The sequence below is a fragment of the Equus przewalskii genome, chromosome 1 (assembly GCF_037783145.1).
Source record: "Equus przewalskii isolate Varuska chromosome 1, EquPr2, whole genome shotgun sequence".
NCBI classification, from domain to species: domain Eukaryota; kingdom Metazoa; phylum Chordata; class Mammalia; order Perissodactyla; family Equidae; genus Equus; species Equus przewalskii.
The window spans coordinates 141,189,801-141,215,489 of NC_091831.1; the positions used below are offsets into that span (position 1 = coordinate 141,189,801).

General features: G+C 35.2%; 1 protein-coding gene across 6 annotated transcripts in view; it reads left to right on the forward strand.

Moving 5' to 3' along the window:
- The window catches only part of SECISBP2L (SECIS binding protein 2 like), a 47,922-nt gene that overhangs the window by 9,387 nt on the left and 12,846 nt on the right, over nucleotides 1-25,689 (forward strand). Inside the window, exons 3-15 of one of the 6 annotated variants that reach the window (XM_008521521.2) lie at nucleotides 1,101-1,425; nucleotides 3,087-3,222; nucleotides 6,939-7,168; nucleotides 7,449-7,473; nucleotides 8,019-8,134; nucleotides 13,711-13,845; nucleotides 15,336-15,416; nucleotides 15,934-16,101; nucleotides 16,233-16,374; nucleotides 19,869-20,038; nucleotides 20,842-20,974; nucleotides 23,048-23,210; nucleotides 25,048-25,268. In XM_008521521.2, coding sequence (XP_008519743.1) covers nucleotides 1,101-1,425; nucleotides 3,087-3,222; nucleotides 6,939-7,168; nucleotides 7,449-7,473; nucleotides 8,019-8,134; nucleotides 13,711-13,845; nucleotides 15,336-15,416; nucleotides 15,934-16,101; nucleotides 16,233-16,374; nucleotides 19,869-20,038; nucleotides 20,842-20,974; nucleotides 23,048-23,210; nucleotides 25,048-25,268 — 2,045 coding nt within the window. Of the gene's footprint in view, nucleotides 1-1,100; nucleotides 1,426-3,086; nucleotides 3,223-6,938; nucleotides 7,169-7,448; nucleotides 7,474-8,018; nucleotides 8,135-13,710; nucleotides 13,846-15,335; nucleotides 15,417-15,933; nucleotides 16,102-16,232; nucleotides 16,414-19,868; nucleotides 20,039-20,841; nucleotides 20,975-23,047; nucleotides 23,211-25,047; nucleotides 25,269-25,689 lie in introns of all 6 variants that reach the window. The other 5 variants (XM_008521522.2, XM_008521519.2, XM_008521520.2 and 2 more) reach the window with 5 other exon arrangements.

The following is a 25,689-nucleotide window of genomic DNA, read 5'->3' on the forward strand; positions in this document are numbered from 1 at the left end:
CTACTTTCTCAAATATTAAATATTCAAGTTAATCTGAAACTCAGTAGTTTTCAGGATTGGACAAATAGTAGAAGCAAAGGGATCCTTCTCAATTGAAGTTACCATTATATTAAAAATCTTTGACCTGTATTGGACTATGTTTGAAGTGATTTGTAAACTAAATATAATACTACTGTTTTTGTATTTGGCATAATGGCCAAGTGTACAGTATGATAAATTCAATTTTTCTTACCAGATAATTTTTGAGAATTCATGAGTAAGCCAGCCAGCAGATTATTTAAAAATATTTTTAGAATTATGGCAGCGAACTTTTTTCCATTTTGCTTTGTCACAGGAGTAGTGAGGAAAAGCTCTCTGCTCCCACTCCCCACTACCCCTCAGTTAGCAGCAGCACCCCTGTGCAAGGAGGACTGCTGAGAGAGGAAGGATCTTGCTGGGCTTTATAGGAACTGCACTCGAAGCAGCTCTGCTGCTAGGGATAAGATGGCAGTGGACAGGCTTGTCTTTTTCTTCTCTCCTTTCCCTTGGACCTTGAGCCTGCTTCCATTGCCAAGGAGGGGAGCCAGGAAAAGAGCTGGACTAGGCTAGGTGGTTAGGGGAGTATGGGAGAGGAATAGGAGGCCCTGGGACTGAACTGACGAAAAAGAAGTGGAAGAATCAAATCACCCATTATAATGATCGCCTTACCCTGCTTTTTGCAGCAGCCTGTCGTAGTTGTTAGGATTGGATGGGGACTTTGGGCTGCCTTTGTTGGCAGATCCAGCAGCTAGGTGTTTACTCTTAGGCAGAAATATCTTGAGGAGGTTGAGGGCAGGGTTACAAATAAGAATGGTATGTACTTTTAAAATTTTGGAATGCAGTAAAAGTAGCAGGATGAATTCCTTTATACTGTCATTTACATTGTTATTACATGTACGTAATAATCTCTAATAATACAAGAGAAATTTGTAAGATGATAATTTTGTTTCCTTTTTCAGAGTTATTATGAAGCCACTCTTCTGTACTGTTTTTTCTTTTATTATTAAAATGAGTTGAGATTTTGCTTTAGCGTTACTATTAGACTTGTCACAGATTTGTTCTTTTTTGATTTGGTTTTACAGACAGTTTCCATTATATAACAACGACATACGATGGCAACAGCCCAATCCAAACCCTGCAGGACCATACCTTGCCTACCCCATTATATCTGCTCAGCCACCTGTTTCTACAGAGTATACATATTATCAGCTGATGCCGGCACCATGTGCCCAAGTTATGGGATTCTATCATCCTTTTCCTACGCCTTACTCCAACACCTTTCAGGCTGCAAATGCTGTAAATACTATAACCACAGAATGCACTGAGCGTCCAAATCAGCTTGGACAGGTCTTCCCGTTGTCCAGTCATCGAAGCAGAAACAGTAACAGAGGACCAGTGGTACCAAAAGTAAGTGACTGATTTTGATTGGCTTTAATGTTTGATATTTCTGTTAATAATAGTGTAAGTAATTTGCTACTTGAATTCATTAACCTTTAATGCTGAATTTACTGTAAAACATTTCATCCACTATTAAAAAATAGTCAAGGGTATAGCATTTATAAATAATTTTTCCTGTTTTTTTATTGTTCCTCATTCTTAATTGGTGATGTGATTTACAGTCATCAAGTTCCTTCAGAGAGTTTTACATAACCATAGTGCACAAATATTTCCAAATTGTTTTAATTTAGTGATAAAAATTGCATGTGCACTTTTTTGCATGGTGTGCAAGTGACACCAGTATTAATAAGTGGTTAATTTGGATTCTGTTGCTAACAGTGTTGCATGGCTAATGTACTTCAGGATATTTCAGTCTTCAGAATTCAGCAGGAGATATTATGGGAAAGAACATTTGTGATTTGTTAACTGCCTTCAACTTCATTGTTTCTATTCTATGAATTTTTAGCAGGAATAGCAGTTTGTTCTTCAAGAGATGCTTTACTATATTATAGGAACACAGGGTCTCCTAGGGCTGAAGAAAATGAGAGATAACTGTGTGAAACCACCTTTAGCCAGGCCCAGCCATTTGACTGAAAAAAAAAAAAAAGACATGAAGATCTTGAAATCCCAAGAGAATTGAGGTTCATCTAGGTATCTGTTTCTTAACTAAAAGGTTACTTTTCTATTGAGGCCTTAATATCAAAGCAAACAGAAGAAAAACCATCTTTCTTCTCAGCACTTTTGAGCTAATAAATAAAGGCAGAGTGACTTCTTAGATGCATCTTATGACTGTATCATTAAGGAGCTGATGCTTTCCTAGATTGCATTAGCCCAGCTTCTTCAGTGAAAAGTCTTTGCTGTCTTCTGGCGTACTTTTTACAAATTCAAATACAAATAAGCAGCAGAGGTTGCTTTGGAAAGCTTTTAGTCTTCATTCATGGAAACACTGGATCAAAGGAAATCCTTTTGGGACCTCTGAGAATGAAAAGAAATAGGTACTGGAAATAAGATAATAGAACATAACTTTCAAATGTTGAAGAAACATGATTTCTCATAGTGCATTCCCAGCACTTGAATTTGGGAAGTTAAATTCAGAGTTCTGTTATGTAAATTGCTATTAAATGATGAATATTCTTATTTTAAAAAATGAAGGAAAGGATCAGCTATTTTATATTTTCCTGTTAAACTCACAGCAGAAATTTCTTCTGTACTTCATTGCTTTTATAAAACTAAAATTTAGCTTTTGGATAAGTTACCACCATTTCTATTACCCTTTTAAGTAAAAATTTACAGCCCCTCTTATGAGATGATTATACTCCTATTGTTCATTAATTATTGAGAAAATTAAAAATACAAGTAACAAAAATGGATTCATATTTTATTAGTCATAGTCATGTTAATGGTTATTTGAAAAATAATATATAAATGTGTGTATAATACATTATTTAGCCTATTATGATCGGCTGTAGATAATTTCATGAAATCCTAACACAGTAACCCTATTTCCTCATGGATTGGGAACCACTAATTTGGAGCATACGTTTAGGTGTATTTTATTGTGGATGTGTATTTTATAATGTTGAGTTTATTGAGTAGGATCTTAATGTGTTTTTTTTTTTAATTTAAATCAGCAGCAGCTTTTACAACAGCACATAAAAAGCAAAAGGCCATTGGTGAAAAATGTAGCTACTCAGAAAGAGACAAATGCAGCAGGTCCTGATAATCGATCAAAAATTGTGCTTCTGGTAGATGCTTCACAGCAAACTGGTAAGGCAGGAGTTCTTATATGTACCTCACTGATTATCTCTTGTCGTGCATTGACTTTATCATTGTGGACTATACCACTTTTCAGGATTCTAGACTTTCATCTTTCCATTTATCCTGCCACTTTGTGAAATTCTCTAGGAAGGATAAACCAGTCCATGTCCTTAAAGTTCTTTCAGCTTGCTTGCTGGCTTATGTACAATTTTAAGCAGTGTGAGGTTTCCTTATTCCCTTATAGTAGCGAAGCAGTTTGGAAATCAGAGATGGAATTTTGCAGACATTGTAGAAATTTGAGGGACTCATTTTGGTAGAAATCAAAATTGTACATGTTTTTTAACTAGATTAAAATCCTTTACAAAACCTCCTAACATCCGATAGTATCTTTCTAGAAAGAACTTAGCAAGTTTTCTGTGCCTTATTTTAGCATAGATCTGAACCAAATCTATGAGTGACACTTATATCTTATCAAACAAAAATTTTGGACTAGTCGGATATCATCTTGTCACAAGTTTTTTAGAGTACTATATAACATTAAATAACAAAGCTTTATCCTGATAATAGATAAAAATTAATAGTCTTGCAATATTCTACCTATTTTCTGGTTTATATCATGAAATTCCAATTTGTACTTCTGATCTCAGCTTAATAGGTAGAGATTAGATGTCTGTCTCCTTTCATCCATTGTCATTGACACTAGTTAAAAAAATCCTTGTTAATAATTCAAGTCCAAGAGTTAGACCTGTTTAAAGGCACATTCGTTTTTTATATCCCTCTGCAGTTTCCACTCAAATGTGGTCTGGCTTGAAGTGAATTAGATGGCACATACTTTCTTTCATTTGGGCTGTACTTTTTCTTTTGGGCATCTATTCAGTTATCCTTTTACAATTGCTTAGCTCCGTTAGGAGCAAGAAAGGATCTGGGAATAAGTTAAAAAACAATCTAGGTGATAGTACAGTCATTGTGTGATTTGTAGGGCATAAAGCAGTAAGATTAACAGACTGACAGTGCTTGGAGTAGCTATGGAAAAGAATCACAATGTTATATATTAGAAAGTTTTCTATGTTTTGGTTGTTCCTAGTCATGGTGACCCATTTCTGTGTGCTTTCAACCCTGGGACTGTTTTTAAAAATTAGCCTTACTTTTTTAGTCTGCTCATTAAGTGACCACAAAGACAACCTTCTGAGGCATAACAGTTTGAAAATAGAAAGGTGAAAGTGTAATTTGAGTAGAAGATTATATCTTCTATCAGTATTCTTATTCTTTATTTTCAAATTCTGATAATCGCACATTCTAGCAACATTTTTATTCTTACTTTGTTTTTAATTTCTGAGGATTAATTGAGATCAATCACAGGTAGAATGAAATATAGTTTAAACGTATTTGTAACAAATTTTTACTTGAGCACAAGCTCGTATTATTTAATAAGAGTTTAGTAAGATAGCTAGATATACAAAAGTTAATTGCATTTTGGTGGGCTACCAACAAACAAAATTTAAGAAAAGATGCCATTTACAATAGCAACAAAAATATACTTACTGGGAACAAACCCTACAAAAGATGTGCAAGACATTTATGCAGAAAACTATAACTTTATCATAGGGTGTTTAAAAAAAAAAAACCCTAAATATCATGTTCATGCAGGACAATTTGATTTTTCAAATGTCATTTTTCCCTAGTTAGTCTGTAGATTCAGTGCAGTTTAATCAAAATTCCAATAGGTGTTTTAGGGGAATCTGACAAACTGATTCTGTAGTAAAGGAGCACTGACCTGAGAAAAGCCATCCATCTCTGGAAGAGAGCTTTTCCTCTGGATAGCAAGCCTTCTGAAGCTATCTAATTCCTAGAGGTTTGTATAAAAATACAGTGCACAAAAATTAAACAGAACGCAGAGCCCAGAAACAGACTCACATGTATGTGGAAACACATATGTGGAAAATGACAGATAGCATTACAGATCCCTGATTTTACCCCTTGCAGATCTCTTCCAGATGGATTAAGGACTTAAATGGGAAAACCACATATACAAGAAAATATAGGCAGATATCTTTATGACTGCAGGGAGGGAATAATTTCTAAAATTAAGAATTTCTGTTTATCAAAAGTGAGTGAAAGAATAAGCCACTAACTTGGAAAAGATTTTTACCATTCTTATAACTGACAAAGGATTAGTATGGGGACATAGAAGTAATTCATATGAATCAATAAGAAAATGATCCCACCTTGTCCTCAGGGCCTCTGGGACACTCTGCTGGAGGGCTGGAACATTTTGGCAGGACAACAGGAATCTTTCCTTGACCCACTTCTGTGAATGTATCCAAATAGAGTCTCCCCCTAGAAAGAAAAGCGACCATTTGATTAAAGATGCACGTTGTAGCCGTGCAACAAAAACACCGAAAACTTCCCAATGTCCAGTAACAGATGACAAGTCAAGAACAGTACAGGATATCCACTCAATGGAATAATATGGAGCCTTCTTCCATTATAAGTATGAAGAACATATACATAATATTAAACAGAGCACAACTCAAAATTACGTTGAGGCTATGTAAAAATTATATATAGGCAGAAGGGTGGAAAAAGGAAAACTTGTGATTTGTTGGGTTGAGAGGAGATTATAAGAGTTTTTTTGTTTTTTGTTTTTTTAATATCTTGCGATTACAATTTGTGAAATACAGAAATAAGAAACAGAAAACTCAGTAGAAAAATAGGCAGAAATCAAACAAGCCAAAAGTAAAATTAAGAAATAGTTCACAGAGGAGAAAACGTTAGTGGTTAAAAGCATCAGAAAAGAGGCTCAACCTCATTATTAAGCAGGAAAATGCAAATTAAATCCACATTGAGCCGTCTATTTATACCCAACAATTGGCAAAAAATATAGCCTAGAAGACAGTATCGAATATTTGGTGAAAATGTGATCAGTGGGGATATTTATATCCTGCTGTTGGAGTGTAACTGTTTTAACCACCTTTGAAAGTGATTTGGTATTACTGAGTCGAGTATGTGTATCCTCTAAGGCTCAGCAGTATTTTCCGTGGAGAAGCTTACACATGCATGCATAACCTGTCTGTATAAGAATGTTTACAGCAGTATTGTTCTTAATAGCAGAACCCAAAAACAACCTTTGTCCCATTGGTGGTACAGAGGTAGATACGTTATGGTCTATTCATACACAGGCACACTAGATTCCAGTGACATTAATGAATTACAGCCACATGCATCAGAATCTCAAAACCAGTGTTGAGGGGGTGAGGAAGTTGCAGAAGAATATGTACAGCATGATTTCATTTTTATAAAGTTAAAACTGCAAAATTACATTTTTTATGTTTTAGGAACACAAAAATCTGTGGTAAATCTATTTTAAAAAGTGAGGGAGTGATAAACACAGAATTCAGAGTACAGGTAACCTCTGGGGGCGGAAGGAGATGTGGTGGTAGGGGGGCATGCAGTGGACTTCAAAGGATTGGTAGTGATCTCTTTCTTAAATGGGTAATGGTGGTTTGTTTTAATATTTTAATTATGCAAATATTCTCTTTTCATAATAAGCATGTTATAAACCAATGTGTTATAAACCAAAGGAACATCTTACCTTTGATCTTTTCGAAAAGTTTTTACCATTTACAAAGTTAGATATCTGTGTTCTTACAACCTTACTGTTAATTTAACGAGAGTTTATCAATTTGGTCCTCACAAAGGGTTGTCACACTTTCCTTGCCTTGTAGATTTCCCATCAGACATCGCTAACAAGTCTCTTTCTGAGAGCTCTGCCACAATGCTCTGGAAGTCCAAAGGCAGGAGGAGAAGAGCGTCCCACCCTACTGCGGAATCCTCTAGTGAGCAGGGGGCTAGCGAAGCGGACATTGACAGTGATAGTGGCTACTGCAGCCCCAAACACAGCAACAACCAGCCCGCAGCAGGGGCTTTGAGAAATCCTGATTCTAGCACCATGAGTGTATGTAACATTGCTTTGATTTATCAGTTATTTATGTCAATATTTGTGTCCTCTGCTGAAGCCTAAGTATCTGTTTTTTAACAATTTCAATAGTAACAGGATAGTTAAAAATGTTTTTTGTATATTTTATTATTAATATGAAAAATACTCATTTGTGGAGAAGTGTTTTTTCTAAGATTGTAACAAGCATGCTTCATGCTAGACTGAATTTCAAAATGTTTTGCAAGGTATATGGTATTGACAAGTGGAAAATAATCATCTTTTTTGTTTCTATTTTTAGCATGTGGAATCATCTATATGTACAGGTACTTATTTCCTGCATAATGTTTTTGCTATACTTTCTTCTTTGTCCATGTCAGAATTTTGCTTTTAAGTAGGAAGCCTGCTGATGTTGCAAAAGATTTAGCCATCTCCCAAAGAGATTCAAGTTAATTTGAAAGTACTACAGTTCTGCTGATAACCTTGAGAAAATATGGCTGGAAGTATTCTGCAAGATAAGACTTGGAGTACCACTTAAAGTTTATGGAAAAATTTCCAGTATTACATTTATAGTGACTGATTTTCAGTAGAGTCATGCACTGCCTAACAATGTGTCAGTGATGGACCACATATACAATGGTGCTCCCGTAAGATTAGTACCGTATAGCCTAGGTGTGTGGTAGGCTATTGCATCTAGGTTTGTGTAAGTACAGTCTATGATGTTCGCACAGTGACGAAATCGCCTAACGACACATTTCTCAGAATGTGCCCCTGTTGCTAAGTGATGCATGGCACACATGAAGTTAGGTCGCAGTTTAGGTTTCGGCATCTTTTATAAGTAAGTCATATTTTTAAATCTCACTTATTACAGGTGGTGTAAATTGGTCCAATGTAACTTGCCAGGCAACTCAGAAAAAACCTTGGATGGAAAAAAATCAGACATTTTCTAGAGGTGGAAGGCAGACTGAACAGAGAAATAATTCACAGGTAATTTGAATTAGTTTGGAGACATTTGATTAGTGTGAGATAAGTTATTGTAAATGGTATAGTGGTTTTTAAGGACAGTGTCCTTAATTTTTGGAGATGCATATTGAATTATGTAAAAGTAAGATATCATATCTGTAACTTTAAAATGGCTTAGCAATAAAAGTGTTATTTAAATTATGAAACTGAATGGCAAAATGTTGAATGAAGGGGTTGTGTACATGGGTGTATATTGTACCATTTTTTATATTTAAGAAATCTATTTGGATATTTCATAATTTTAAAAAAAAAGACCCTCCAATCCTGCTTCATCTGCCATGACTTATTGACATGAAAATCATTTTCATACGTTAAATATTGATTCTTTGGGCGCCCGAATGCAGCCTTCTCCACGTGTCTTTACTTTACTATAAATACTACGAGCCACACTCTGTGCTTGCTGCTCGGCCATGATGACTGCTGCCTCATGCTGTAGTGTGGCCTGACTGGGCAGCTTCCTGGTCTTGGGGAGCTAGTTCTGGCTTCGTACAGCAGAGCAGGTTATATACTGCTGTGAGCTTCCAATAACTGTCTTCCTATATTGGTTGTCTATGAAATCAGGGAGTTGTTTAGTGGTCAGCATTTTTAATTTTCAATTTTTAGATAGACTCCCTGGATTCCTTAAATCTAGTTAAGAATTTAAAGTTATCTTATGAATAAATCTGTGGATAATCTCAAATAAGAGTAAGTTACCAGTGAATTAAATAGATTCCCTGGATTCCTTAAATCTAGTTAAGAAATTAAAGTTATCTTATGAATAAATCTGTGGATAATCTCAAATAAGAGTAAGTTACCAATGAATTAAATAGATTCCCTGGATTCCTTAAATCTAGTTAAGAAATTAAAGTTATCTTATGAATAAATCTGTGGATAATCTCAAATAAGAGTATGTTACCAATGGATTAGATAGACCAAATACTTGCCTGTTCCTTTTCCTCCCTGAAATAAAGCACTTCAGATGTACCCTAACATTATTTAGGCTGTCAGGAAAACAAGCAGAATAATGCCCTTTTCTCTATGATTATTGCAAAAATGAGTCAGTGGGGTTTGTGGCAGGCTCGTGAGGTAGTGTAGCTTTAGTTGATTAAAAAGAAAAGAGCTAAAACAAGAATTGTTTCTATAGATTACATAAACAAAATCTACAAAATGTTTAGTTAAGGGCTAAAATTTTACATTCAAATTGTAACTGCTAGACCTGCCAAATTTGCAGTCTCGGTACTGTTAACTTGGTTATCAGTAGTCCAGTACAGAGGAAATAATGCTGATATATATGGAGAAACATTTTATCTCTGCCTCAAAACTGATGAAGAATGGTAAAAGAACCAAAAAAGAAAATTATGCAAATACAAATAATGTTAAATATTGTTTACTTTGTATCTCTCTTTATTCTAGAAGAACTGGAGCCAGCAGTTGAACAGTGTGTTTGTTTTCTTTTCTACTTCTGATGCTTTGTTACACTTTTCTTAAGTTTGTATTTGTTTGATTTTTGACACGCAGAATCTTAAGTCAAAATATTTTCCCCGTTTGCAATTTCTGATTGTTTTTAGGCTTAAAAAGTCTTCTAGAAATAAAATAAATATTCATTGTGTTTTCTGCTACTTTTTTATAGCATAATGTTTAGGATTTTTATCTGAGATTTATTTTGATGCGTGGTATAACATAGTGATGTCGATTTTCAAAGTAGTTAGTTGATTGTCCTAATGTTGTAATTCATTCTTTACTCTGAGTTGTGCTGCCCTTTTAGTCATTAGCTAATTTCTTATGTCTTAGGTGCTGTTTCTGAGCTATTTTGTTCCATTTATCAGATTTTTGCACCTGTACCATGCTCTTTTAACTACTGTACCATGCAGTGATTTTTAATATTTTTACCAGTGTTTTAACATTTGAAAAGGTGGATTCTTTCTAAATTCTGATGTAGCCTCAATTTAAACAATGGACAGAATCTAAAAACTTAAGTTTCTAAAACTGGTTTTATTTTGTGAATAGGTTGAAAAATAAAAGATGAAAAAGATGTAATGAAAAATCTCATTTTTATCCATATCCCCTTATCTTTCCTACCTCTATCCCACTTTGTTTAGTTTTTTTGTGTATTTTCTCAGAGTTTCTTCATGTCATTATAAGTAAATACAAGTATGTGTATTATGTTTTATCCACTCTGTTCTGTGCTCTGCTTTCATCACTTAACAATGTATTTTGGAGACATTTCCATGTTAATTCGTAGAGGGCTTCCACACGTTTAACAATTCCTAATCTTGTATGGATGTATTCTTGTTAATTTCTGTAGTCCTGTTGATGGACACTTAAGTTGTTTGTAAACTATTGCTGTTATAAACATACTGCAGGGTCATTTAGAAAATATGTATGTACAGCAGTATAATAAATTTCAAGATAAGGGACTGCTGGGTGAAAAGGTAGTCATCTCTGTCATTTGGTAAATATGACCAAATTGAATCATTTTACATTCTCAACAATAGTATGGAGAATGTCTATTTCCATATAGCCCCAGAAGTTCTGTTTTTTCAGGATTTTGGATTTGTGCCAGTTAGGGGAAACTGGTGTATTAATGTAGTTGAGCATCTTTCCATGGTTAAAGACTGTTTGTACTTTTCTGTGAATTTACCTGGTCATATCCTTTACTCATTATTTGTGTCTTGATCTATTCCCTTCTTTTGGTACATTTTTTAATCAGTTGGATCAAGTTCTTAGCAGATTTTTAAAATTTCTAGGAGCCTTTAGTCTATAATGTGAGTTGCAAATATTTTGCTAGGTTTTCATTTTTATTTTTGACTTTGCTCATTATTATTGCCATGCACAAGTTTATTTTATGTTTTAAAGTGTATTGAGAAGTTTATTTTTATAAGTTGATTTTATTGTTTTTTTAATGGCTTCCAGGTTTTAAATTGTAGTTAGAAAAACCTTTTCTGTGCTCCACAGTTATAAAGGAATTTGCCAATTTTCCTCTGGTGTGTTTATGCTCTTGTTTTTTTACATTTAAATCTTTATTCCATTTGGAGTTTTTCTTGGTGGATGGTGTGAGATATGGGTCCTATTTTATGTTTTCCAGGTGGCTACCCAAATCTCCCAACACCATTTATTGAAAAGCCCCATCTTTTTGCTGATTTGAGATAACCACTTTTATCACCATTAAATTCCACTATATATTGAAATCTTTTGTTATGTTGGTCACTAAATTAATCTATCAACTTAGGGAAAATGGATTACTTTTATGATATGGCGTCTTTCTATGCAAAAAACAGTATGTCTTCCTATTTTTGAGTCATTTTTTTGTATTCTGCAGAAGAGTAATATAGTTTTCCAAAATAAATTTGTGCATATTCCTCATACATCAAGTCCTAGTAATTTTTTCTTTTTTGTTATGTAAACAGTGTGAAAGCGTAAATCTCTTAATATTAATTTTGTGCCAGTCATTTAAGAATCTTAATATGTATTTGAATCTTAATATATATTTCTGCTTTGTTCAGTTCTGTATGCCCACTTTTTATCAAAAAAACACTTTCTCTTAGAAGACCTAAAAAAAAAATGAGACTGTTAATTTATTCCAAGAGGTGATTGAAATACTTACATACTTAGTCCTCATGAACTTGGTTGGGACCATTAGTTTGGGGGTTTTAGTTTAATGCTGGAGCTTTATGTCTCCAAGTGCAAGAATCAAGTTGCATTTATTTTTTTAAAAAATTGTTTTAATGTTTGTAACAACACTAATGCATATATTCTAACTCTGGTTTACAATAAGGCTTACTTTTTGATGTAATTTAGTGCTGTTTGAAGGGCAGGTTGGCATTTACTTTTTTGTGATAGTGACTGTACAAAGAAATGAGTTGCACTTAAGAATTATTCTCTTGCTGTTTTGTTCATCCCTAACTTGGGGCTTGATTATTAGTACTTATTTCAGTGTTGATAATTTACGTGAATTAAGTTGTTTCTTTAGTACCTGGACATTGTAAATTGCATTTGTTTTACCACCCGTGTATGAGCTTCTTTTCATGAGCCAATTTTAAAAATGTTTTATTATGAGAATTTCTGAACAGACAGTAAAGTTGAAATAGTTTTACAGAGAGCGTTCATATAGCTACTAGCTAGATGCTGTCTAACATTTTACTGAAAGGTGCTTCATCACATATGTATTACCCTATCCATCTCACTATCCATATTCATGAGTCTATTTTAAAATGAAGTAAATTTTTAAAACCAAGAAACTGTTGGGTATCTGGCAAGTTATGTATTTTCTTAACTGGTACTTACAGGTTATAGGAAGTAGACCAGTTGTCACGGTGCGTGTTCTAAGGAAGAATTAAATTTGCTGTATGACTATCCTCTGGTCTATAGTTCTGCCATACAGCCTGCCTCCCAGAAGAGTATAAAAATTCTATTTCTTATCAGCAAGTCTTTTTAGACCAGTTGCTTAGCCTGGGAATTGCTAGGTGGTTCCAGGTCTTTGTGTGCATATTTTTGATTTCATAAAGCCTGTATACCAGCACATTCTGTCCAGGTCTGTTTCAGGTTGTGTTTATTGTTAGAATTTTTGGGTAACTCATAATAAAGATCGTACTTTTCATGTCTTCTAAGTATCCTGGTTAAGACGAGACATTCCTTGTTAGCTGCATTGGCTACTTAAGAGAGGGAACTTGAAATGTCTTAAGATTCTTAAAATGCTTAATGTGTTTTTTTTCTTGCCTCTATGACAATTGGACATTTTGCAAATTGTTAATACAATAGCAATAATTTATGTGATTGAGGAAATTTTTTTTCTCTTAAATTATTTTCTTGGAAACAAGATTTTTAATCTTTCCCAGGAATTCTGTTTTTTCTGTTTTAATAAAACGACAGATCCTAGAAGGCTTAAATAACACTATAATAAAAAGGTAATGTGCAGTTTCTCCCAATGGTAACATCTTGCAAAACTATAGTACAATATCAACCTGGATATTGACATTGATTCAGTCAAGATACATAACAGATCCATCGCTGCAAGGATCCTTCATGTTGCCCTTTTATAGCCACACTCCCTTCCCTTCTCTAGCAGCCTCTCCTTCAGCCCTAGAATCCACGAATCTGTTCCCCCTTTCTGTAATTCTATCATTTTAAGAATGTATAAATGAACTCATATAGTCCTTTTACGATTGGCCTTTTTCACTTGCATGATTCTCTGGAGGTTTGTCCAGATTGTTGGGTATATCACTAGTTCGTTTTTGTGCTGACTCCTGTTCCATAGTATGGATGTAGCAGTTAGTTTAACTGTTCTCCTAACGGAGGACGTCTGGGCTGTTTCCAGTTTTAGGCTATTATGAGTAAAGCTGATATAAATCTTCATGTACAGGGGAAAAAAAATAAAGTAGTGTGCATTAATTATCATATTTTCCTTATAATTATTTGTCAAAAGTTTTAACCTTTTATAATAAGTTACGCATTTTATGAAAATGAGTTGCACACTTTGTGTACTTTTCTGTAAGTATGTTATACTTCTATAAAACATTTACTTAAAAATAGTAAGAGTTTTTTTTCCTCTGGGGTTTACTTAGGTTGGATTCAGATGCCGAGGACATAGCACTTCCTCTGAAAGAAGACAGAATTTGCAAAAGAGACAAGATAATAAGCAGTTAAACCCCAGTCAATCTCATAGAGGCAACCCAAATTCTGAGTCTTTGTATTTTGAGGTATTCTTTTAAACTCTGTAAACTGCTATAGCTAATGTTCCTATTAAGAAGTTAATTTTCTTATGTTATAAGTACTTTTTATGTTTTAACGTGACTCCACTATTAGATTATAAATTACTTATAAGTATTGACTCATTTTTATCTTGGTTGTGTACAGTTAGTCTAACATTAACTTAGTTAATGCTTATTTTTATACATTTTTGTCAGGAGTAGTCGTCATTTTGAGATAACATGTAGAGGTAGAACTTGATTTTATATGGATTTCATCTAGTATGAAACTTTCTTCCTAATTTTTGTTATTGTTGTTCAGTTTGCTTTTCAGGTTTTTCAGATTTAAATAGTTCAATCTTTAATTTGTGCTGCTAGCCAGGAGAGTCTTGGAGAAGGAAGAAAAGGGGCTATTTTACTTTCTTTAATAGGCAGACAATTTATATTCCAATTGCAATGTTTCTATCATTTGTTTATATATAACTGGCTCTTGTTGGAGGCCTGTTACATGTATAAAGTAAGGTGCTCTGAATGATACATTAAGGTGAATAAACTACCCTTTGGGAGGCTGCTGTGTAGTGAGGAATATAGCCATGTACACTATGTACTTGCTTGAATGTGTTTGGAGTGGAAAGGAGAGACAAGTCCCTTTGGGTTTGGGGCAGGGGTAAGGATAACGTTTTGAATCGATTTTAAAGATTGAGTAAAATTTGGTTGTGTCAAGATAGTGAACACCATCCCAGGTAACACATTTGAGTAACTCATTTTTGTTGGATCGTAGTTTCTATAAAATGAGTTAACAGATGGAGATTAAAGTGGAAAGCATGCTTGAGGCTGGAGGCTAGAGATCGATAACATGTTAGATAAGCTTAGTGTAAATCAACCTAAAGAACTTGAGAGTGTATCTTAATTCTTCTATCAAGAACAATACATGTGGCAGATTTAGTATTGGCGCTTAAGCATATGGTTGGTTCCATACTTACATTTAGTTAAAGATATTAGATAAAATTTTCTATGTTAGAAAAGAAATTACTTTGAATACGAAGTTTCTTTAAATTTTTATTTTTTAACTTTTGACCTTATTGACAGGTGGGTGTAGTAATGCAGGACAGGGAATATATTAATGAAATTCATAGTAAGCCATTTGTTTAAAATGTTTTCCAGATTATCTGAATTGTGATAAAATCCTTTTTGAGTTTCTTTTTGATTACCTACCCATCTTAAGGGTAGAATTATTAATAAGAATGGAATAGTGGATGCAAAAATCCGAAGGATGGACATGTGTGGATATGCCCCTATCCTTGAATAGTTTAAATTAGCTCTTTTAGCATATGAGAAGTGAGATTGTCTTTTTAAGACCGACTTTAAATAGTTCAGTAGTAGAATTAAAAAAAAGAAGTTCTTCCTCTTTTTTCATTACTCTTAATTAAGCATTATAAAAAGGTTTTCTTGAGTTTATTGCTTTGAACTCTCCTTTTACTTAAAATGTGAAATTATTTCAGGATGAAGATGGATTTCGAGAACTAAATGAGAATGGAAATGCTAAGGACGAGAATATTCAACAGAAACTCTCTTCAAAAGTAGTAAGTGACTCTTATTAAAGAGATAAGCAAAATAGAACATCTTTTGAACTATGGCTATGATGTAAAGAAAGATTACAGGTAAGTGTAAAGACGTGTGAGGCAGCATCATTTAGAAGAAACAGTGTATTTGGTTCTTACCTTTAGTATTTCTTTTCAGCATAGCCAGAACAAAGATACTTTCCTATGAAATCCGCAGTTCCGTTACAGACCATTAATGCCATTAATTAAATATCATAAACATACAGTCCATACTGAGATTTACCCAGTTGTAAAACTTAACTTTGGAGTTATTTTATTTCGCTTTCAGTCCAGGATCCAGACAAAGGTCACCTGTTGCACTAAGCTGTTTTGTCTCTTTATTATTTCCCAGTTTAGAATGGTCCCACCATCTCACTCTGCTCTTTATGATGTTGAATCCTTTGAAGGGTCTAGTCCACTTACCACCTTCTTGATTGTCTTTCGTTGTGATTAGAATTTTATGGGATCACTAACAAATGTTTTTCTCTGGTTATCATAGTTGGATGATTTACCTGAGAACTCACCAATCAATATAGTTCAGACTCCAATTCCCATCACAACTTCAGTTCCTAAACGTGCAAAAAGTCAGAAGAAGAAAGCTTTAGCAGCAGCTCTTGCCACAGCTCAAGAATATTCAGAAATAAGTATGGAGCAAAAAAAATTACAGGTACATTTTATGTACAAGTAACTTTATTTTTTTTGGTTTGGGAGGATGAATAGATGGAATGACAAATCTAATCATGTTGCCACATTTTTGTGCTATAACGGAAAGTAAATGTTTTCATGTTTACTTTGCAGGAAGCTTTATCAAAGGCAGCTGGAAAAAAGAATAAAACCCCTGTGCAGCTGGATTTGGGGGATATGTTAGCAGCTCTGGAAAAACAACAACAAGCGATGAAAGCGCGGCAGATTACTAATACGAGACCACTGTCGTGTACAGGTGATACCGTTAGTCTGAGCAGTTTGCTCTTTGGCTTTGGTAATACATTTTTATATTGTTAATCTAAGTTGTATCTATAAAAGTAAAAGAATCCGGAGTCTAAACTACTCCCCAGCTCCTTTCCTGCCCCCTAGAAGCCCCCCATCGGTAGACTGCACTGTAGTCTTCTGACCACTCCCTACCTTTCCCTCCCCCTGTCCCCAGTCTCTCTTAAAAAGGAGTGATCTTTTTAAAATACAAGCTGGGTTATATCACTCCACTGCTCAAAACCCTTCAATACCTCTTCATCTCACTTGGCGTGAAGTCCGAGTCCTGATTAAGGCCGTATCTTAGCTGACCCTAATAGCTTTTGGCCCATATCTCCATGCTCTTCTCACACACAATGCTCCAGCTATGTTAGCCCCCTCACTGTTCCACAGACACACCCAACATACTCCTAGCTCAGTGTCTTTGTGCTTACTATTTCATTTTCCTGGAGCCTCTCTTTCCTCAGTTATCTGTATCGTTTGTTCCCTTCCTTCAGGTCTCTCTTCAAATGTCAGTTGGTGTACATTTTGAATCAAATATTTTCTTCCTTCAAAAGAAAATCACAAGTAATTTGGCTTTATAACTGCTAAAATATCCAATTTAAAACCAAATGGGAAACATAGAGTTTTGATCAAATTGTATGTGTGTGTCTATGTCTGTGTGTGTGAGAGAGAGAGGGAGAGAATGAGAATGATCTAGCTTTTTACTGAAGCAGTAATTTATATTTTAACAAACCTCATCAAATTTAGAGCTCAGCAAGCTCTGATGTACTCCCTTATTTCTTTTCATAGCCTTTGTTTTAGAGGATGAGGAATAGGATAAAGAAAGGGGAAAGGCACCAACAAAAACCACTCATGATGAAGAGGCAGAGTAAATTTTCTATTTCTTCTGTTCTTATCTAAAAGGTCTGTTGTTTTTAAACAAAAAGCTAATAAGTAACAGTGTATAACTTTAATCCTACCTGCAGAATGTTTAAACCTATAGCTAGTCACCCATCGAGTATGAGCCTTAGCTTTGAGTACTATTAGTAAAAATAATACTGAGTGCATACACAGCTTTAGAGTTGCGTGTTACTGAGATGAGGAGAGTGGCAGTAACCTCTCCCTAAGAGTAAAGCACTATAGGCAATGGAACTGAGAGCAGTGTTCCGGAGGCACTGTGGCTTAGTGGCTGCAATCAGGAGCTCTGGAGTAAAGTTGCCTGAGTTTGAATCCTGTTCTTCCATGTATTTCCTTGGCAAGTTGCTTAACCTTCCTGTTCAGTTTCTTCACATTAAAATGGAGGTAATGATAGTACCTGCTTCAGGATTGTTTTGAGGATTAAATGAGATGATACGTGTAAAGTGCTTAGAAGAATGTCTGGGTTATAATCATGCAATAAATGTTAACTAATTATTATGGAGAAGAGATTGTTAACCTGTGATACTTCACATGACTCATTGTTACAAGTTTGATTCATTTAGCAAATGTTAATATATTCAAATGTAAAGTATTTACCTGCAAAGTGTGGTGTCAGGAACTGTTGGAATTACAGATAGGATTAAGATATCTCTGCGGTCAAGAAGTTTGTAATCTAGTCAGGGAAAAAGACATACACAAATAACTAATAAAAAGCAGTGCTGGCAGAAGAGAGAGTGATTTATGTCAACAGGGAGGTATGGGGAGGGTGTTATAAATAACCCATATGTGGTAGCATTTGGACTGGGCTTTGAAGAGGGGAGTAAGATTCTGGAATTCTTAATTTCTAGAAATGAAATTAACCTCTAACCCATCACTAGTGTTAAAATTGGAGAGTGCTAAGGTTTCAGCTTTCAGGGGAAGTCCAAGAAAAGAATGAGATAGTGGTAGAGATGCAAAAGAATTGTATGGAATTGATAGGGTTTTTTTGTTTGTTTGTTTATTTGTTGTTTTTTTTTTTTTTACTGTGGAATGTGGAAACAGGTCAAAGATGACTCCAAACTCTGGCGTGGAGGACTGTGGTGGTGATAGGGGCTCTGATGATCCCAAATAAGATAAAGATCCTGGAAGAAGAATTTTATTGGAAAGAGGAGACCCTGTTGTATTTGAAATGCTAGTTGGGGAGATCCTGGTGGTTCCTACTTAACATATAGTTATGTGTGTGCAGTTTAGGTTAAAAGTCAGTGAGTTTCAATTAGAGATGATTGTTGTAGCTATGAAAATACATCAGGTTGTCAGAGGAAAGAAAAGTTAGGAAAAAGATGTCAGGGATAAAGCCTTGTAGAATGCTCAGATTTAAAGGACAAGAGGAAGAAGAACCAGAAAAACAGGTTTGAAAAAAGAGTAAGAAAAATGGAATGTAATGTCACAGAAGGCAAGGATAGAATTTTGAGGAAGAGGATATGATCTTTGATACCAAAAGCTGAAAAAAACAAATAGATTGAAGACTCAGAAAATTCAGTTTGACAATTGCAAGGTTATGTGTGATCTTGATAGTAGCAGTTTCAAGAGTGGGTAAGGCAGAGGCCAGATTGTAATGATGTGGAAGGTGATTGATGAGAAAGCAGACTGTTCAGAAGTTTAGTAGGGAAGTGATGGTACCTTAGCTTGAGAGGAAGCCAGTCAAGGGAAGGGTTTGTTTGTTTGCCTTTTTTCTTTCTTTCTTTTATATACAGGAGGTTTTAGCTTGTTACTGAGAGTTATGGAAAAGAGTCAAGGCTTAAGGAGGAACTTGAAAGATGCAAGGGGAAAGGAAGAGAGCAAGATCCTCGAGGAATTAATCTGGAGATGGCATTAAGAGCAGAGGTGGTTAGTGAGCCTCGGACAGGAGTAAGGATGCCTGCTGCATCCTCTCAGGTGGCTTTATAAGTTTATGTTGGATAGCATCTTCTCAAGGAGGTGGCTGGAAAACTTCTCTGCTAGAGTGAGAAGATTGAGATTAGAAAGGTCTAGGACTGCTAAGCGATTGGGGGAGTAGCCGCTGGGGAATGAGAGGATCAGTCAGGCATAACAGAATTGCTGAATACTGGAAGTGCAGCTGAGGAGGAAATCATCATTCTTTACAGACAGATTGAAATGAGGAGAGGAGTGGTAGACTTCTATTTTATATAAGGGTGATTCTTATGTAAGGCAGATTCTAGGAATAAGGAGAGGTGCAGACTTTTGAAATTTTAGAGAGAGAATCATTCTGACTGAAGACCACTTGCAAGCCATTGCCATGCTTGAGGGTTGCTGAAGTAGTGTAGAACTAACAATTTATTTATCCCTTCTTTGGACCATGAAATTAGTTAGTTGTATTGGCTTTGTCGTCTTTATCTTATGGAGGCTAAAAAGATGGATAAAAGCTGTATCTGAGGAACACTGCACAGCCGTGTACTGCTGCTGCTATTAGGGTGTCTTTTTTTCCCCCAGGAAGAGGATGTTCTTGTTTTTGTAGATTTATCATTAGAAAATTTGAAAGTATGTAGAGTTGGCTATAATAATAAAATTAATGTTCTTGTTTGTTTTTAGTGGTCACTGCAGCTTCTTTTCACACTAAAGACTCTACTAACAGAAAACCTTTAACTAAAAGTCAGCCCTGTTTGACATCCTTTAATTCTTTGGACATTACTTCCTCTAAAGCAAAAAAAGGAAAAGAAAAGGAAATTGCAAAACTAAAACGACCCACAGCACTTAAAAAGGTAAACCAAAATCTGGAGATGTTTATTTTACAGGCTAAATAGGGTTTAAATCTGTGTTGCAAAAGTAGTTCTGGCATTTTAGCCAGTAGATTATTGTGAAATGTTCACAGGCATGCATCTTCATGATGAGTAGTTAACTCGAGGTTGGGGATATCATCAGCATCATGACTATCTTTCTGTGTTGAACAAGGCCCTGGAGAAGGAATTCTTTCTATAAAGTTAAAAAGAAAAGTTAAGCATTTAATATCCAAAAACGTTGGATGCTAAGAAACAGAAACCCGGGATTCTGGTACTAACTTCAGTGCTTATTTTGTAGTTTTAGGAAAATGTTTCTTACCCTCACCTTCCTCATCTACAACTCGGGAATAATTTCTGCTCTGTTTAACCCAGTATTAGGAGAAGCAGAATGAGATAATCCATGTCCAAATAATTGAAAACTGCACAATGTAAATCTAATGTAACTATATGACCTGGTTTCCAAAACTTGTTTTATCCATTTTTGGAGAAACTCTGTCAACCAGGATTTAAAGAATGAAACAGATGTGGTTTGATAGCTGTAGTATTATATAGCATAATTGTCTCCCTTTATTTTGAGTATAGTACTTCCTTCAACTACAGTTGTCTAAAATTACATTTATATTTTTGCCAATCAGTTTCTACATAGCCAAATAAACACATAACCACCCGAAATCCTCCTGTTCATATTTAAGTGAACTACTATACCTGTGTAATAGTGAACATTTTAATCATTCAGTACATACTTAAAGAGTGATCAGTAATTAAAGATTGGTGACGACTTTTAGGTTATTTTGAAAGAAAGAGAGGAAAAGAAGGGCCGTTTAACTGTGGACCACAATCTTTTGGGATCCGAGGAACCAGTAGAAATGCACTTAGATTTTATTGATGATTTGCCACAGGAGATTGTTTCCCAGGAAGGTAAGATCATCCCTTTTCCCCTTCTTCTCATGGAATAGTACAGAGTATTTTAAGAGAGGTAAGCCATCACTAGCTCCACTCCTAATTGAAGGAGGTGCTCCATATTTAATCTAAATTTATTTTTGAGAGTGATTTCTTTTAAAGATGATTCTGTAGGGAGATTGTTAAAAGCGGTGGGGGGGGTGGGTACCATATAGTAGGTCTGTAGCATTTTGGAGATCTAAATCCTGAATTCGTTGTAAACCTTCATAATTATGATCTCAGTAATGCATGAGATCTTCTCTCTTAACTGTCACAGTTCTTTTTATTTTGTCTTCTTTTATATCCAGAGCCCTGTTGGCTGTCTTTCTTCATAGGAGTGTTTTGCACTGAATTATTTTTGTTGATTTTCTCTCTTGCTTTCATGGAATTAATACACATGCCACAGCGAGTAGAGAATGGCAAAGCCTGTTGCAGTGTGGAGTCCAGTTGATCAGTAAGATTCAGTTCCATACAGCAGCCAGCACATACGATTTCAGTTGGGACCTCAGCAAAACTGCAGATTCCTTCTAAAATTTATGCTACTATGGAAGAAAGATGTTTTTTTTGTTTTTTGTTCTTAAGATTTTATTTTTCCTTTTTCTCCCAAAGCCCCTTGGTACATAGTTGTGTATTTTTAGTTGTGGGTCCTTCTAGTTGTGGCATGCAGTACGCCGCCCCGACATAGCCTGATGAGCAGTGCCATGTCCGCACCCAGGATTTGAACTGACGAAACCCTGGGCTGCTGAAGCGGAGCATGTGAACTTAACCCTTGGCCATGGGGCCGGCCCCAGAAAGGTTTTAAAAGAGACCTGGCTAGGTCCTTTTTTCTGCTGGTATCTATTTATTCTTCAACTTTTTGTGATATATTTAAATCTCATTTAAGTTACACTGTTCCATTGTGTTTAGAAAAATGAGTGTACTTCTAAGGATTGTTCAGCTAGGACATACTTGGTTAGGATTCTCTTTACTCTCAATTAAATATGAGTGCCTTTGTATTTAGGGGTATTTCTATACCCATTCATTAAGCAAGTGTTTATTGAACACCTACCACGTGTATTTTAGTAACTGGGGTGGGAAGATCAGGAAATGTAATAAAGATATATAGTAGACTGGTCCTGCTACAGAAAGGTTACAATCTGGTAGGGAGGTAAGAAGATATATGTGTAACTTCATTAATTAATGGACTGGATATACAAATATTAACTCATTTCCCAAGTTTGGCTGTTTAGGAAAGAAGCAATAACTGAAGGAGGCAGTCGAGTCAAGAGGTGGCATCTAAAAACGTGGCTGCCTGAGCACAGAAGCAAAGATCAAATGAGAGAGAAACTGGGGTGGTGCCTGGAGAATCAGGAGTGGTGTGGAGAGAATGGTGAGGTAGAATTCATCATTGCCAGCAGCAGTGGGAATTTTTAGATAGTGAAAAAAGATTTCTGAGAAATAGGTAGAAAAATAGAGATGGAGGAGATGGGTAATATAATCTGGAAAGAGGTGCAGAAGTTGGTACCTTTCTTCTTCAATTTAAATCCTCTAGGAATATTATGTTTTAGATAATTTTGTCTTCTCATCTCCTCTGGAGACTTGTAGCTGTGCTCTATTCTTTTTTTTTTTTTAAAGATTTTATTTTTTCCTTTTTCTCCCCAAAACCCCCCGGTACATAGTTGTGTATTCTTCCTTGTGGGTTCTTCTAGTTGTGGCATGTGGGACGCTGCCTCAGCGTGGTCTGACGAGCAGTGCCATGTCCGCGCCCAGGATTCGAACCAACAAAACACTGGGCCGCCTGCAGCGGAGCGTGCGAGCTTAACCACTCGGCCACGGGGCCAGCCCCAGCTGTGCTCTATTTTTAAGAGTATATTTTAATAATAGGAAGTCTTCATTTTTGTAGTGTAGGAGAAATATTTATTTGTGATATGAACAATGCCCATCTTGTTAGCTGCTGGAGTATGTGGAAGTGATACAAAAGACAACAGCCATTCTAAATTGTGTTGATCAGTATAGGGCTTTTCAGCATTTTAGGTTTCTAAATTCTTGTCCCCGAATCTCATGTCTCCATAGATACTGGACTGAGCATGCCCAGTGATACTTCACTCTCTCCAGCAAGTCAGAATTCTCCGTACTGTATGACACCTGTGTCACAAGGCTCCCCGGCTAGTTCCGGGATAGGCAGTCCAATGGCATCTTCGACTATAACCAAAATTCACAGCAAAAGATTTAGAGAGTAAGTTTTAGTTTCATTATTAAGGTTGAATAGTTTAAGTATCTTGATTGTGGTTCTGAATATAGCATTGTCATTGTTACTTGGTGGGTTGAGCAGACAAAATACCAAAGATCTTTAAGTTTTTCTTCCAGATTTTGTTTAACAGCTGGTTTTGTTATGTTTAAAGCATTTTCCTTCTGTCAGCTATCACTGTTCATGTGAGAGAGGTTTGACAGTAAATATATTCTCTTTATATCAGATAGTGTTTATACCCTGGAAATTTGGCCTCTTATATCTTATATGTAAAATGCCATACTGTGAAGTTTTCCCTCTCCACATGCTTTTGCTTTTTTGTTTATATTATTGGCCCTTCAAAAAATCTCTCTACCAATTAATAACAAGTTTATAAGACCATATTACATGAAGTGAACATATTACAGAAAGGTATTTGTTTTTAAGCAAATATTTCTTAGTTTTAAAATGCCCATCTGTGAATAACCTTAAACTAGCAGTTATTCCTATGAAGGATTTCAGGATTTTAACCTGTGTGTAGATGAATTAATTTTACTTTTAAAAATGACATATGAAAGAATCCAGGGTGAAAGTAAAATCTGCGTAAATCCAAACCACATTGGTGTGTTCTGTTCATTTTCTTTATATACTATTGTTTTCGAGCAAATTCTTCCTGCCTAGATTTGGGAAGTTAATTAAATGTCAAATAACAGATGTGGAACAAATGAAACACTTGAGGAATAAAATGTTGCATATGTACGAAATAAATAGCTTGAAAGATAAAAAGAATTAAAGAAAATTGCATTTTTGATGTTCTGTTCTTTAATTTTGCACACTTTGTGATAATTAATCTTTCCTCAGTCCAGTTATATCGTCTCTTCTGAAGTAGTATCGTAATTATTTAAACATTTTTCACATAAACATAAAAAATTCCCCAAACAAAACATTTTTTTGCACTATAAAAGGGCAAGCCTAGATTTTTCCACTACATACTGTAATTTAGAAGTAGAAATTTGCTTGCCTGGTTATTCCTAGATTAGAAATTACACCAGTTCTCCTTATGGGCCGTGTATGGTAGAAATGAGGGATGAGAACTAGGAAAGAAGAGTGTATAAGGAGTAAGTAAACTTGGGGGACTTCCTTATCCCTGAAATTAAGTGCCATATAGTGGTCTCACACTTACTTCCTTTCTGTCTTTTTACATTATGTCCATACATGATCTCACAAAGAGCCTCATTCAGTTGCTTTGTCTGATGCAAGGGTTCGTGACTTTTATCTCTAGGCCTCTAGTTTTGGCCTCAGTTTAATTATTGATAATGAGTTCATCCTCCATAGCCATAGATTTTTGGAGATAGAGACCATCTTACCTAACTCCTTATTTTTATGATTGAGGAAGCTAGTTCCCAGAGATTGTGACTTATCTAAACGTAGAGGATGAATTCTTAGTACTAGGGCATTCAGTTTGCTTCTCTGAAGTTATATTTTTTTCCTACTAGAAGCATCTTTAGTAGTCATTGGAATGAAATAACTTTGTATCTCCTTACCAAAAAACATTAAATCTGTTTTTATTTAGTAGCAGACTAACATTTGAGTATATCCTTAGGAAATTAAAATTGGAAGTTAGGATAGTACTTCTCTGCGGTTAATCTATCCTTTAAAAAACTTCATCTGTTGTTAATTCAGAAAAACTTGTATTTTTCTAGTTGACTAAAGGATTTAAGAGATTTTTAAAGACTGGTTTTTTTAATGAAAACCTCTTACTGGATGCGTTTTTTTCCTGAAGTAATTTTACAATTACAGAAAAATAAATTATGACGGACTTACCTATTTTTGGTTTCTTTTGCAGGTATTGTAATCAGGTTCTTTGTAAAGAGATTGATGAGTGTGTGACTCTTCTCCTCCAAGAGCTCGTTAGTTTCCAAGAGCGCATCTACCAAAAGGATCCTGTCAGAGCAAAAGCGAGGAGACGGCTGGTTATGGGTCTGAGGGAGGTTACCAAACATATGAAGCTAAACAAGATCAAGTGTGTTATAATTTCTCCAAACTGTGAAAAAATCCAGTCAAAAGGTAGGAACGCTTTACTTTTGAAGTGTTTTGATATTTACTTAGTATAATCATAAGATACACAGTGAATTTTAAAGTGGAAGCCACATCTTTCTTAGCAGATTTTAAGTATAAAACAAAATACTGAGCATGAGGAAAGAGAATGAAATCTTTACCTGAAATTAAGTAATAAAATTGAGATTGGATAGTAAAGAAAATCCCCATTTATGAGCACTAAGTGAAAGATTTAAGTTGGGCCCAGCAAGTGTTTCCTCTGTCATAGTCATAATGGGGACTAGTAAGAGTGCATTTCTTTACCTCTGCAAGTATATTCTACTTTTTAGATTTTTATATTATCTTCCTTTGATGGCCCTTCTGTCTCAAAAAAAATTAGAAAAAAGATAAAGGTCTCTGCTCTACTTATGGTGGAGATTTGTCTCTCAGA